The sequence below is a fragment of the Pleurodeles waltl genome, chromosome 9, assembly GCF_031143425.1.
Source record: "Pleurodeles waltl isolate 20211129_DDA chromosome 9, aPleWal1.hap1.20221129, whole genome shotgun sequence".
Taxonomy (NCBI): domain Eukaryota; kingdom Metazoa; phylum Chordata; class Amphibia; order Caudata; family Salamandridae; genus Pleurodeles; species Pleurodeles waltl.
In genome coordinates, this window is record NC_090448.1 from 525,787,811 (window position 1) to 525,802,688 (window position 14,878).

Below are 14,878 nucleotides of genomic sequence, written 5' to 3' on the forward strand. Positions count from 1 at the left end.
GATGGATTTGGTTTCTTCCGTGTTGATGTGGGACCAGTTGTTGAGGGTGATGGCCGTGGATGCTGGTTCGGTGGTGTTTGGTTGGGTCTGGTGTCCGAAGCTGTCGTGGAGGTCGCTAATCTTGCGATGGAAGAAAGTGGCGAGGGATTCGCACAGATCCTGTGAGGGTGTGACGGCGTTGGCGTTGGCGCTGGGGTTGGAGAACTCCTTGACGATGATGAAGAGTTCTCTGCTGTTGTGTCTGTTTTTGTCCAGTCTGTCGGTGAAAAAGTTCCTTTTGGCGTCGCGGATCAGGTGGTGGTGTTCGCGGGTAGCGTTCAAAGAATTTAAAGAATTACGGTCTTTGTTAATTTTAAATGAATGAAGGAGGTGGAACTTAGGTGCCCACCAAGTGTAGAGAAATCGCTGTTTGTAAGAGCTGAGTTGAGGGTGGCTTCAGTTGTAGAACTGTGCTATACTCCCAGCTGTATTTTACTTACTTATAAAAATACTCAATTATTAGAATTGTGTCACTTCTTTATGTCTGAAAAAAACTCAACTACATTTGTGAGGCTGCAGTGTCTGCGGACAGAGCAGTCCATTAGAGAGGCTGCATTTGGGGCTTCACAAGAGTGACGCCATGCCATTGGGTGCCCAAACATACCCAGGCTATACCATTCTTAGAAAACTAACTCAAAGTCCTCCTATGTTTGTAGGCATCACCTTTGTATTGTGATGTGCTCATCCTACTTATTCATTGACTTATGCATGCCACAGCCACAGCCACAATGAGCATGACAACACCTGCTGCACAACACAAGAGAGGCTTAAAATAACCCTCCAGCTTTCATCTAGGTAAGAAGCAAACTTAGAATTGTAATATTAAAATATTAAAATAAAGCCCAAGTTATTTTTGATATCCACGCTTTGATCAGGATGAGTTAGACATACCTGGTGAATAGGACAAAACGCGAAGATAGCAAGGTGTAAAGGAAACTCTCAATATCTTGGCAAGATGCATTCTTGGCTCAAGCTGAACACTACACAATGGTCATCCTTATACAACTGTATCCTTAACTGACTACTGAGCATGCGCATGTGCTGATATACAGTACATGTGTGTGATACAGCCCTGTGTGTTCCACTTTGGAAGCCATGGCCTGGGCATGTGAGATTGTTTTCCCCGGATGACAGAAGTGTATTGCTGACATTCCCAAGTTGAGAGGGGGTGGGGAATCAGAGAATGAAGTGAAGAACGAGGAAACAGTTCTTCCCTTACAATTTGTTTAGGTCCTTTTTGACCCAGAAGTAGTCTTTCTGTAACTGCCATTGGGTGAATGGCAGAGGATGAAGGGAGAAGACTGCAGTATCTGTTGTTACGGGTGAAGGATTCCTTTGAAGGGGTGCAGATCATTGTCTCCTCCTCATTTGTGTCAGAAGCAGACCTAAATAGACAGGGTACATCCTGCTCACATTTCTTCTTAACCTCCGTGCTGACTGCTCCTCCTAGGGCCTGCTCTACTGGGAACATCTTTCAAGATAATGTCAGGCCAGGAAGATGGCTAGCTGGGACACTGAAAAACTGACTGAAGCTGGTTTGATGAAGGCACCTTTAGAATCCACTTCCTCTAACTGCTAAAACCATATCAATATGTGACCCATTTGTGTTCCAAGTTCTCTTCAGCTGAGGAGCGTACTCAGCAGAGTTCTCAAACGACTACTGCACAACCTAGGGTTTGTATCTTTTTGACAGTCAACTCCTCAGAAGTGAGTAAACATCACCTTGAGTCCGATCTAAAGGAGGAATCATTGAACTTGTCTTGGGAAATAAGGACTCCTGCCAGTGTGAGAGGGAAGGAAGCACTGACCCTCGAAGAGGAGCGGGTCGACCATAGAGGTCTATCTGAAAGTGGCTCATCATCTAACAAGACCAATAAGCTAGAGAGCACTGATCTGTCTGTGCAGCTTAGCTGAAGCACTGAAGCAGCCGTGGCACTGCTGAGGTGTGTTAGGCAGGAGGTGATTATGTTCCAGGTAGATGGTGAGCTGTTGGCTGGTGGCTTTTTCAATAACTGGCCAGGAAAGGGAGCAGGGAGATGGGTCTGTAGTTGGTGAATTTGCTGGGGTCCGCTGAAGGTTTCTTCAGCAGGTGTTTGATTTCTGCATGCCTCCAGTCTTCTGAGAATTTGGCAAGATTCCAGTGAGGTGTTGAGTAGGGGGAAAGGTTTGAGGCAGATCATGGGTGCTCCCAGATTGAAGATGTGGTAGGGGCATGGGTCAGATGGGGCCCCAGAGTGGATTGATTTCATGATGGGAATGTTGTCTGAGAGGTGAGGTGGTTCGAGGTAGTTAGCCTTGGGATGGTCATGTGTGTGGCGGTATAGCAGTTGAAAAAGTCTTGAAGTTTCTGTAGATTATGGCCATTTTATCATGGAAAAATCTGCGAGGCTGTCGCATAGGTCCTGAAAGGAACTACTTGTTGCAGTACGGGGTTGGTGAATTCCTTGACTGTGCTGAAGAGCTTCTTGTTGTCGTTGGGGTTAGCCTCAAACCATGATGCCAGGGCTTTTTTCATGTCAGGTAGTTGGCGGTGGCATAAGCTGATTTGTAGACAGTTCTGTCGACTGGGTCTTTGTTGATGCGCCATCTTCTCTGAAGGTGATTGCAGTGGAGCCTTTTGACAAGAGAACAAAGGAAACTCAAAGGTACATGGGGAACATGCTATCTTAGAGAGCAACTGTCCCCACAACAAACATACATGAGTACCTAAACAACTCAATGAATTTTCAACATAATGTTAAAATGTCATAAACCCCTTCGCTGCAAGGCCTTTTCCTCCTCAGGTGTCAGGCCTTTTTTTGACTATTTGGGGAAGTTCACGGTTAGGCCCTCATAACTTTTTGTCCACATAAGCTACCCATGCCAAATTTACATCCTTTGTTTCCAAATTCCTAGGGATTCCAAAGGTACACAGAGTTTGTGGGTTCCCCTGGAGGAGACCAAGAAATTAGCCAAAATACAGCTAAAGTAGGAAAAAAGGGCTGCAGAAGAAAGCTTGTGGTTTTCCCCTGAAAAGGGCATCAACAAAGGGTTTGCAGTGCTAAAATCACTTTCTTCCAGCTTTCAAGAACAGGCAGAGTTGAATCAGAAAACCACATTTTTCAACACAATTTTGGGCGTTTTACTGGGACATACCCCATTTTTACTATTTTTTGTGCTTTCAGCCTCCTTCCAGTTAGTGACAGAAATAGGTATAAAACCAGTGCTGGATCCCGGAGAGCTAAACATTTCTGAAAAGTAGACAAAATCCTGAATTCAGCAAGGGGTTATTTGTGTTGATCCTGCAAGGTTTTCCTACTGAAAATAACAACTGAAATAAAAAAATATTGAAATTGATGTTAAAACCAGCCATTTCTCTCCACGTTTTACTCTGTAACCTTTTCCTGCGATGTCAGATTTTCAAAAGCAATATACCATTACATCTTCTGGACCCTTCTGGTTGCATGGTTATATAGGGCTTGTAGGTTCATCAAGATCTTTAGGTACCCAGAGCCAATAAAGGAGCTGCAACTTGCAATGGGTTTTCATTGTGTACCAGGTATACAGCAATTGATTTGGCGAAATATAAAGAGTGAAAACTAGGTATCAAGGAAACATTTGTATTTCCAAAATGGGCGCAAGATAAGGTGTTGACAAGCAGTGGTTATTTGCACATCTCTGCATTCTGGGGTCCCCATATTAGCATGTGAATTACAGGGTAAATTCTCAAATAGATGTCTTTTTTACACACTGTCTTGCATTTGGAATGAAAAAATGTAGAGAAAGACAAGGTGCAATAATGCTTGTTCTTCTATTCTGTGTCCCTAAGTCTCCTTATAAAAATGGTACCGCACTTGTGTGGGTAGGCCTAGTGCCCATGACAGGAATGCCTCAAAACACAACATGGACATATCACATTTTCCTAAAGAAAACTGACGTGTTTTTTGAAAAGTGCCTAGCTGTGGATTTTGGCCTCTAGCTCAGCCAGCACTTAGGGAAACCTAGCAAACCTATACATTTTTGAAAATTAGACACCTAGGGGAATTCAGAATCTCCAGGCTCTCTTACCCAGAATCCTTTGCAAACCTTAAAATCTGGCAAAACAAACACGTTTTCCTCAAACTTCAGTGCTGCAAAGTTCTGGAATCTGAGAGGAACCACAAATTTCCTTCCACCCAGCATTTCCCCAAGTCTCCTGATAAAAATGGTCCCTCACTTGTTTTGGTAGGCCTAGTGCCCGAAACAGGAAATGCCCCAAAACACAAATGGGGCACATCACATTTTCCCTAAGAAAACGGACCTGTTTTTTGCAAAGTGCATAACTGTGGATTTTGGCCTCTAGCTCATCCGGCATCTAGGAAAACCTAGCAAACCTGGACATTTCTGAAAACTAGACACCTAGGGGAATCCAGGATGGCATAATCTATGGCGCTCTCACCAAGTTCTGATACCCAGAATCCTTAGCAAACCTCCAAATTTGGCAAACAAACGTTTTTTCCCCACATTTCGGTGCTACAAAGTTCTGGAATCTGAGGGGAGCCACACATCCAGATAAAAATGGTACCTCACGTGTGATGGTGTGGCCTAGTGGCCACGGCAGGAATTGACCGAAAGCACTACGTAGACACATCAAAATGATTAAATACAAAACTACCTGTTTTTGCGGGGTGGGGTGGGTGAAAGCCTGCGTTTTTGGTCCTGGGCTCAGCAGCCATCTAGGGAAACCTACCAAACCCAGACATTTCTGAAGACACCCGATGTAGTTCAGGGAGGTGTGACTTGCTTGTAACCCCCTGTGTTTTCTCACCTAGAATCCTCAGCAAACCTTAAATTTAGCTAAACAAAATCACATTTTTCCCACATTTCTGTGTGGGATCACCGCACTGGCACCTACCACCCAACGTTCCCTTCAGTCTCCCGATAAAAATGATAACTCACTTATGTAAGTTAGCCAAGTGCCTGTGACAGGGAAGAGACAAAAACATGTTGAAATTGAGGGGAAGCCAAAGAGGGTCCAAAAGGGCAGTATGGAAAACAACATTTTTAGGCCGACAAGTGGGGCAGAATTTTTATAGATTCCTGCAGATTTCGGAAGGTTCTATCACAAACATAAGTGGGGAAAATGTGTGATTTCAAGCAAAGTTGGAGGTTTGCATGGCATTGTGGGTAAGAAAATGGTGCTGGGTGCATGTGAAGCACACCACCCTGGAATCACCCAGATATTTCATTTTCAGATGTGTCTAGGTCTCATAGTTTTTCTACGTGGCAGCGTCCCAAAGTCCAAAAAGTGCAGCCCTCACCATTCCAAGTGGGATGATTTTGGGAGTTAGGCTTGCTCTCATGGCCCAAATGTAAAACCAAAACCCAAAATAATCAAATGTCCTCTTGCTTGCCATTGGGATAAGATCTTTTAGTGTGCTTAGGGACAGCTGAAAGACTGTTTCCCCTTCATTTGAGGTAGGGGTATAACCATGCCTATACTGGTTGGTAGCCACCACTGCACTATTTTTTTTTTAATTCCCTGGCATCTAGTAGGCTCTTTGCCCCCCCGGGTAGTAATTGCCCCATCTGCCCAACCGGTTGGCAGAACAACTTTGTCCACATTTATAGGGAGGAGGCACAAGGAGGGCAGATATGGCCTAAAATAAATTTGCCCTCTCGGGAGCGACCCTTGTGTAATGGGTCACGCCACTTATAAATGAAAACAAAAAAATCCCTGGTGTCTAGTGGCATTCCTGCAGCACAATTGCTATGTGATCATGCTGCAGGAATGCTGAGAGGGACAAGAAAAGGAAAGGAAAAGCCTTTCCTTTCCTCTCCATGCCTCCCTGACCTCCCCTGCACCCGTACTGAGGAGAAACAATGAGGTCAGCGTGCGATCGTGCACTGATGTCATCAGATGTCACAGGGGGATCAAGAGGAGCGGGGTTAGAGGGGGAAGTGATTCCCGTCCATCCCTGCCCTGGGGGGCAGGGGGTGGGCGGGAGGCCCATGGGGGGGTCCTGGACACCCAAGTGGTGCTGCCCAGGACGTAACCGTTACGTCCCAGGCACTCAACAGGTTAAAAAATATATTTCTTAATATTCCAGCATAATGGGTAGTGCCAAGAATAGTTTTGAAATTTTTTCACTCAGACAATTTCACAGTGACATTTAAAAACAATAACTTCTTATATGTCACAATACAAAAACCACACACCAGCCCTATTAGGTCAATTGTACATTAAAGGGCCAGCGTGCGGAGCCAACAACTTTTCAAACTTCTTGCAATGTAAGTTTCATCATCAGAACATTGTAATCTAAACACCTGAGAAATAACTGTACAATATGAGGTACTGAGCAACACACACCTGCAAATAGTTTGCCCACCTCAAGAGACGTTTCATGTGTCAAAAGAGCTGGAACCTGCTTCTCTCAAAAAATGTCAGGCACAGGAGACAGCATGGCTTGTCTCTGCAGGAAACAATGACGGTGGGTCCTCAAGTCCAGAGAGAATGGTGCTCAAAATAACTGAAATTTGGAGGATGCATGAGTCCAGCAAACCTACATGTTACCCACTCACATGCATGCAAAAGTCAGAGTGCATCTGGTTAAAGGCAGCCAAAGGGAATGTAAATAGCGCCCTAGATTGCACATCACAGTGGTAACCAGCATATGACAAGGATTGCAAGGGGATGGCAACTGCCAAGGCGAAGAAAACAGCGTGCGATTGCTAGAGCGTCACAGCAGTTCTGTGTGCAGGAATGCAAGGCTTCCCAGTGGCGCTTGCTGTCCTGAGACCCTGTGTGTACTAGCTGGCTTGAATTGTGGATCTTGTGTGTTTCTTCTTCTTGAATGGGTGTAACGATGTCTAAGCAGTCAGTGTTTCAGGTGTTGAAGCTTCTGACGTCCTGGTTCACATTGTTGTGGTGTTTGGGTGAGTTGAGGGTAAGAGTGTTGGTCCATTTGGTCTCTGAGGCCTTGTTCCAGCTGCGACGTGGGCAAAGGGTTTAGTCGGAGTGAGGTTGTGATGATGAAGTGAATGATTGAGTAGTCAATCCATGTGAGTTTGGTGATGTGGCTGTACTTGATGAGGTCGCTGTAGGTGAATATGAAGTTGAGCGTGTGCCATGGGATGTGCGTGGGGTCGTGTACAATTTGGGTGAGGCTGATGTTGTCCAGGCTGTCGAAGAGGTTGGCAGAGTTAGAGTCGGTTATGTCATCGAATTAGAAGCTGAGGTCACCCAGGGACATGTAGGTACTTTGAGATGATGGCGAGGGAGGGTGATGAATTTAGTGATGAGGTTGAAGAAGGTGGTTCGAGGTCCCGGTGGACAGTACAGGAGGCTTCCCCCTAATGGTGGATTTCTCACTCGTTTAGATAGTGAAGTTGAGGTGTTCCATTGTTGGGATGGTGTCCCCCGTGGCAGAGGTGCAATGCTTGTTGATGCGGTTGTGGTAGGTGATTCTGTGTCCTGCTGGTATGTTGGTGGCGATGTTGGGGATGGATGCAGTGCTGAGCCAGGTCTGTTAGGAAGACGATGTCAGACGCATAAGTGTTGATGAGGTCCCAGACCTCAGTGGCATGTTTGCTGAGTGATTGAATGTTGAGGAGGGTGGACGTGACTTGGTGGTGGGCAGCTGGTAATGTAGGATGGGTGTTGCAGAGCGGCGGGGTGTGTTTTGGCAGGTGAAGTGGCAGAAGGCGCAGGTGAAAATCCCTACCGTGGAGTGTGGTGTGGCGTGGCATCAGTGCTCATGGTGGCATCCAGGTTTGAGGGTGCCTAGGGCCGTAGAAGTGTAACTATGGGTGGCAGTTGGTCCAAGGTTCCTGGTTCTGAGCATGGTCCAGGTGCTTACAGGCACGGATGGGCTTGCCTTTGCTGCACCCCTGGTGCTATTCTGTTTGCTTCCGCTGCATGTCTGCCACTAATAAGGTCCTGATAGGTGGGTGGGAGGGGCACTAAGAGGCAGCAGGTGGGGCTGGCGAAAAGGTGGTAAAGAGAGAGGTAGGAGGGAGTGTGAGAAATTAGCAGGAAAAGGGCAAAAAAGGGGCAGCAGCAAAAGCAGACTAAACGGGCCCAAAGAGGGCATAAAAAAGCAAGAAAAGCAAAAAGAATGAATGAATAAAATGAGAATGAAGCAATAGGTAAAAGACTGAAGCAGATAGTAAGAAAAACCTCCGGGAGCAGCACCAAAAGGGTGGGAAAGAGAGCAGGGACAGCAAAAAGGATGGGAAAGACAACAGGAGAGCCAGGTCCATGCCAGATTTTTAGCATGTCCACATTTAGAAAAATGTAGAATTCTGAAACATAATGTTTCTAAATGTGGGTATGCTAAAAATCTGGCATGGACCCGGCTCTCCAGGACCGACGTTGCAGAGCCCTGGCCTTCACTTCTATGGAATTCATGACTTTGTATTTACATGTATTTCTTTTAATTAATGAGTGAAATGGTTGCCTGTGCCTGTAACTTTCAGTTTGATCAATTTTCTTAATTGTAAATGTGCCTTGTGTACACACTGTATAAAATGGCCACTTCGAGCATTAAGACAAAACGTTTTTTTACATCAATCTTTCACATGTATCTGTCATGTAAATCACGTTATTTCCACATGCATGGCATTTCCTTACAAAGCTCACACAGATTCATGTGTTTTCCTGCACTATCTGTACTTTTCACACCTAGTTTATTTCAGTTGGGTCTAATGTAGATTCACTGATGTGTAATAAAACATAACAGGGATTCAGTGAATACCTCCAACACTATTATTTCTTGGTTGTTCATATATTTTACATTGCATATTCTTCACACTCCACAGAAAACAAATCCATGTGGGACTTTACAAAGGGTTATATTCACATACTGGTTATACGTTTTGCAGCTGTCATTTACATTGCCGTATGCATAATGTATATTTCCTAATTATACAGTGTTGGAACGTGACTGTCCCTTGCATGGTTTATAGGCACGTTCCCTCCCCTGAGTTCCCTTCTGACAATCCTGGTTTTTGTTTTTTGACGTTGCCTTACCCTGATCTGAGGTGTGCAGAGACATGAGCCTCTCTCTTGATGTGAGTGCAGTCCTGGCTTGTCTTGTACCTGATGGGTGCACCAAGTGTACTCTCTTGTGTGGAAGTGGACTATCTTCCCTATCATGGGTATAACATGTAGAATGGTGGTTGCAACATACTGTGTTTTTGAGATCTTGTAGTTGTGTAAAGTTTTGTTGCTACAAGGTAACCTGGATCCCAGCGCAAACATCCCAGCTTGTGGTATGAATAATACATACATAGTGTGTGTCTGAGTGAGCGAAGAAGGCCTGTTGGTTCCATTTTGCAACTCCCCCATGCAGAGGAGATTCACATTTCAACAGAACGGGTACACAAGCATTCTCAGTTTAAATACCTTACACTTCGAATTACAGTATTCCAAAATTCTGAGATTGTATTGTGACTAAAATACAATTAGAACAAAAACGGTACTCACATTTAAAGCTTTATCCCATTACCGAGAGAAGAATAATTTCTCTCAGTTAATCTCTCTCCCTTGTAAACGTGCTTCTATGATCCCATACTTAGGGGGTCATTCTGACCCTGGCGGCCGGTGACCGCCAGGGTCACCGACCACGGGAGCACCGCCAACAGGCTGGCGGTGCTCCCGAGGGCATTCTGACCGCGGCGGTTCAGCCGCGGCCAGAAAGGGTAAACCGGCGGTTTACCACTGCCCTTGTGAATCCTCCATGGCTGCGGAGAGCGCTCCACAGCCATGGGGATTCTGACACCTCCTACCGCCATCCTGTTCCTGGCGGGTCTCCCGCCAGGAACAGGATGGCGGTAGGGGGTGCCGCGGGGCCCCTGGGGGCCCCTGCAGTGCCCATGGCATGGGCACTGCAGGGGCCCCCGTAAGAGGGCCCCGCAAAGTATTTCAGTGTCTGCTAAGCAGACACTGAAATACGCGACGGGTGCAACTGCACCCGTCGCACCCCTGCAACTACGCCGGCTCAATTCTGAGCCGGCGTCCTCGTTGCAGGAAATGTCTGAATGGCCGCCGCGGTCTTTTGACCGCGGTGCGGTCATTCAGCGGCGGTACCTTGGCGGACGGCCTCCGCCGTCCGCCAAGGTCAAAATGACCCCCTTAGTGTGAATACATTCAAATGCAACAGCCAAGGTGGGACAGTGCTGCAGGTGACCAACACTTAGCACAAATCGATTTTGTAGCTGCTGTTTGTCTCTGACAATGAAGCTGCATAAGGCTTCACAATAAAACCAAGCAGAAATGAAGATGGTGGCTGGCATGCCATAGTTTTGCTGCCAAAAGCCCTAGAGGCAACCATGTAGATAAGAACTGGCTTGTGCTTAATTTGAGCAAACATTTACAGAGAGCAAGAGAAGGGAAAATACACAAAGCGGTAAGAAGGAGGAAAAAAGACGGAAAAAACGTCACAAAGGGAGAACGTGGGAACCTGCAAGAGTTAGATGAAAAGGCTGGGAGTGTCTGGATAGTAGATAAAAGAAATGTGAGGTTGATTCAATACTATACAGCCTTGGTATTTAGATCACTGGTATTTAATACGCTGGCCACAGGCTTCTGAGAACAGCTTTGGGCACCGTCACTCATTCTTTTACAAATTAAGCACTGGACCTGCCATTAGGAAAAGAACGATTTTGGTCTGCAGATAGCAGTACAGAAAGGGTTGGTGGGCCTTTAAGGTGCTCTTGAACTAGAGAGAGTTTCATCCCAAACACCAATGCCTGCTTATGGCCACAAAAAGGGATTTCCACACCTAAGCACTTTACATTTACCTAACCCTGCCACAGACTAATGTCCGGGGGGGATTTATGATTGAAAGTTGCTGGTCACCAAAAATGCAACCCAACCCTGTCAATAGGGACCCACAATTATGGAACTCAAAAGTTAGATTAGGGCAAACATCCTGTAGTAGATGAAGATGACACAATGTTTTCAGACGTACACATTGAACTAGTAGGCCTTGAATCATAAAACAGCACTGCATGAAAGTATACAAACACTGCAGCAACTCACAAGCATGCTTTACAGCATAATTAACTATAGTGTTTAAGAAGCCCTATGAGATTTCTATAGTTTTTCTACTTTAGAACCATCAAGAAAGGGGTGAAGAAGTAAATCCTGGAGTCTTACTTTTGATCATGTTGACGTCATTGCCTCCATCGCCAATGGCCAGCGTGATGGCTTTTTTATGCTTCTTGACCATATCCACAACTATGGCCTTCTGCTTGGGTGTAACCCTGCAGCAGATCACAGCCTGGCAACGGGATGCAAGTTCGACAAATGCTCTCTCCTTCTGAGTTTCCTCATTATTCTTCTTACTCTTCTTTGGACAGCACAGAACTTCAAGCTTCTCCAAGAAAGCCCCTTTCCTTGCGGTCTTCTTTGCATCTGGACTCAGGATATTACTCTTGAAAAGGGTGATAACAAAGAAACGTTATGCACTTGGTAGACAATTTTAATGATAGTATTGTTTGGGACTCAAGGGTATATGTGTGATTAACACTGCAGTTGTTTGTGTAACTGGTCTATGGCTATTTACATCCTCTCTAAGAGATTTGTGGTCTTGAGAATTTACATCTATCAGTATGCAGCACTGAGCCATAAGGGGCTGATTCACGTCTGAGATTCAGGATCATCTCATGAGATACATTTAAATTGATCCAAATTTAAGTAATTTACATAATCTCCCTTCTGTATGGGGTAGAGTTTTGGGTAGCCAGAATTGCCTTTTCTTGCTAGTTGTACAAAACATTTGTTATAGAACAAATTCAAGTGTACTATTAGTATCCTGTCGAATCCAATCTTTAGAAGTGGGGTAGAAGGATATTATCTCACATTTATAAACTAACCTCTTTTTTTTTGTGTATACATATGGATGGGCGTTAAGATGGAGCCTTACTATAAAGACATTATGATTATCTCCTCCTTCCAAGATTTAAATATATCAAAATAATATAATAGATTATCAGTTTCCTTTTGGAAACAAAAAGGTCTGTTCCCAAAGATGCAAATATTGTATGTAGGTATGACTACTAGGATCAGGTTTGACTAGATAAACTGATAGATTTAAAGATATAAGATGACACTGAGGACGATCTGAACATAATTAAACAACAGTGCTATAAAATCCTGTATATTAAATTGAGATTGACTATCCCTCTTATTATAACAGTTGTTATGCCTACTAGCAATTAGGCTATATTAATTTATACCATGCATGGCTGCCCAGGCAAGGGCTTTTCAGTGCCCCAGAAGCATCAGTCAAAAAACAGAATTATTAAAAAAAACAGCCATGTCTTTAGCTGCTCTCTAAAACTGAGACGGTTAGAGATGTCCCTCAGGTAAGTGGGAAGTTTAATTCAGACCCTAGGTGCCAAGACAAGGAAGGATCTATGGACCAGATGCACAAAGAAATTTTGTGTTTGCAAAGGGTCTAATTTGCAGACTGCAAAAATGTTTTTTCAAATACACAAAATGCAAAATGTAATCCAGTAATTTGTTACCAAATCACAATTTGCATTTGTGATTCCGTATTTGGAAGGGTCGTGTTTTAGACATTCCTCCTCGGTACCAAGTCGGTAAGCATGTATTAATGTTTTGCGACTGAATTCCGGTTGTAAAACAATAATACTTTACCACCAGTTCAAAAGTGGTGGTAACCCTTTCACAATAGAATATTTAAAAAATATTTTTAAGAGCAGGCACTGGTCCAAGGGACCACTGCCTGCACTTAAAAACATGAATCTTAGATGTTTAATTTTCTTTTTTTAAACACATCCGATTTTCCTTTAAGACAAACGGGTTGCATTTAAAAAAAATGATTGCTTTATTAAAAAGCAGTCATACACATGGTGGTCTGCTGAACCCAGCAGGAGACCATTCCTCTGGCGTGGCAAATCCTAATGGGTCGCAAATTGCAACCTACCTCAGTTATATTCATGAGGTAGGTTGATTCCTGACCTACTAAGAATCGCTGTTTGGGAATAAAAAAATTCACACGTTAGGAACACTGATTTCCTAATTGTAATTTGGAGATAATCGGAATTAGGAAATCGGAATTCCGAATGTTTGTACATCTGGCCCTACGTATCTTGACTTCCCTTTCTCTGAGGTTATGGACTCTTGCATGTGGATTTAACAGGTTCTTTTTGTGTGTATCTAGAATTTAAGGGGTCTTTGGGTTCCTTGGTCTGTCGTTTTGTTTTCTTTCATCCATGGATCTTTTGTTCTCTTGCCTAAGGGTTTTATAATCTCTTGCCTCCAGGCCCCATGGTCTCCGTGTGGGAGTTCAATAGACTTTTGTTTGTTAATACATGGCACTCTTGTTCTTTTCTTTTATTTTGTCTTTACTTGATCTTATATTCTCTTACACTTGGAGCGGATAACCTTACGATTCTCGTTGGTAGATAATGATAATCCAGAAGCCAATCGAAATGCATCTGTTTGGTATAGCACAACAAGCCAATTCATGTCTACTATCATTATTTCCTATGCTGCTGTATGTTTTAATTGATGATCTCATGTTCGTGGCTCAGCCGTAGTGGTCTCCTTGTTTCATGTTCTCATGTATGCAGGAGTTCCACTTTTCCATCTGTAGATATCAACATCTGTTTTGCATGAATCTACTGCTCTTTCAGATTCAGGTTTTAAGTATATGCCTGCAAGGTTTACGCGGTCTATAATGAGTTTCTAGACCAGATGTATTCACTTTAATTATGATATTAAATCTGAAAAATGACTGTAATGACTAACCACTCATCTTTCGATAAGCTAAGTGTTATCTCAAATTCTAACAGTGCAGGATAGGTAGAAATGAGTTCAATGTTTCCAATTGCCTCTGAAATGCACTAGTTTGGTAAGTGGCCAATCTTTTACAAAACATAGAGCCCATGCATCCCAAAAACAATCTCTCCACAGTTCCACTCAGGGCCCAACTTTTTCAATTCAGGAAAAACTTGTTATAGTCATCATGAAATTTCTGAACACCCAATCATTCCACGTTAAGTGGCTGGCATCATCATCTACCATTATCAGCAGTTGTATCACATATTGCTACAATCCTACAAAGAGCATTTATGATCAAGATAAATAATGAACCAGCTAAAAAACACAGCAGCTTATGGAACCCAAACACTTAATAAGGCAAGTCACACACAAAGCACTGGGGCCAAAGCAGAATCTGAATGACATAAAATATATGTTTACTCACTGGTTTGCACATTGTGTGGCTGTCTGTCAATACAGGTGATGGGTTTCTTTACTACCCAGCCAAATATGTGATAAAAAACCAAGGTTATACTTCCTTCGCCCTGACTGATTAAGAATCAATCATGAATAAACATGGTTTGCCCATGGAGATATAAACAGGGTATGGTTCTTAGGGCACATTACACTTTAAATCACCTTTTATGAGGGTTAGGGTAAATACGTGTGCATCCCACAATTGCACTATCCCATGATAAATAATGAACCAGCTAAAAAACACAGCAGCTTATGGAACCCAAACACTTAATAAGGCAAGTCACATGCAAAGCACTGGGGCCAAAGCAGAATCTGAATGACATAAAATATATGTTCACTCACTAGTTTGCTCATTGTGTGGCTGTGTGTCAATACAGGTGATGGGTTTCTTTAATACCCAGCCAAATATGTGATAAAAAACCAAGGTTATACTTCCTTCGCCCTGACTGATTAAGAATCAATCATGAATAATCATGGTTTGCCCATGGAGATATAAATAGGGTATGGTTCTCAAGGCACATTACACTTTAAATCACCTTTTATGAGGGTTAGGGTAAATACGTGTGCATCCCACAATTCCACTATCCCACGTGAATCTCGAACTGCAAC

The 14,878-nt window shown here is 43.8% G+C and overlaps 1 protein-coding gene across 1 annotated transcript in view; it reads right to left on the bottom strand.

Moving 5' to 3' along the window:
* LOC138259698 (phospholipid-transporting ATPase IK-like) overlaps positions 1-14,878 on the bottom strand; it is a 592,788-nt gene that overhangs the window by 38,427 nt on the left and 539,483 nt on the right. The window contains 1 exon segment of the mRNA XM_069207591.1: positions 11,159-11,435. Coding sequence (XP_069063692.1) covers positions 11,159-11,435 — 277 coding nt within the window.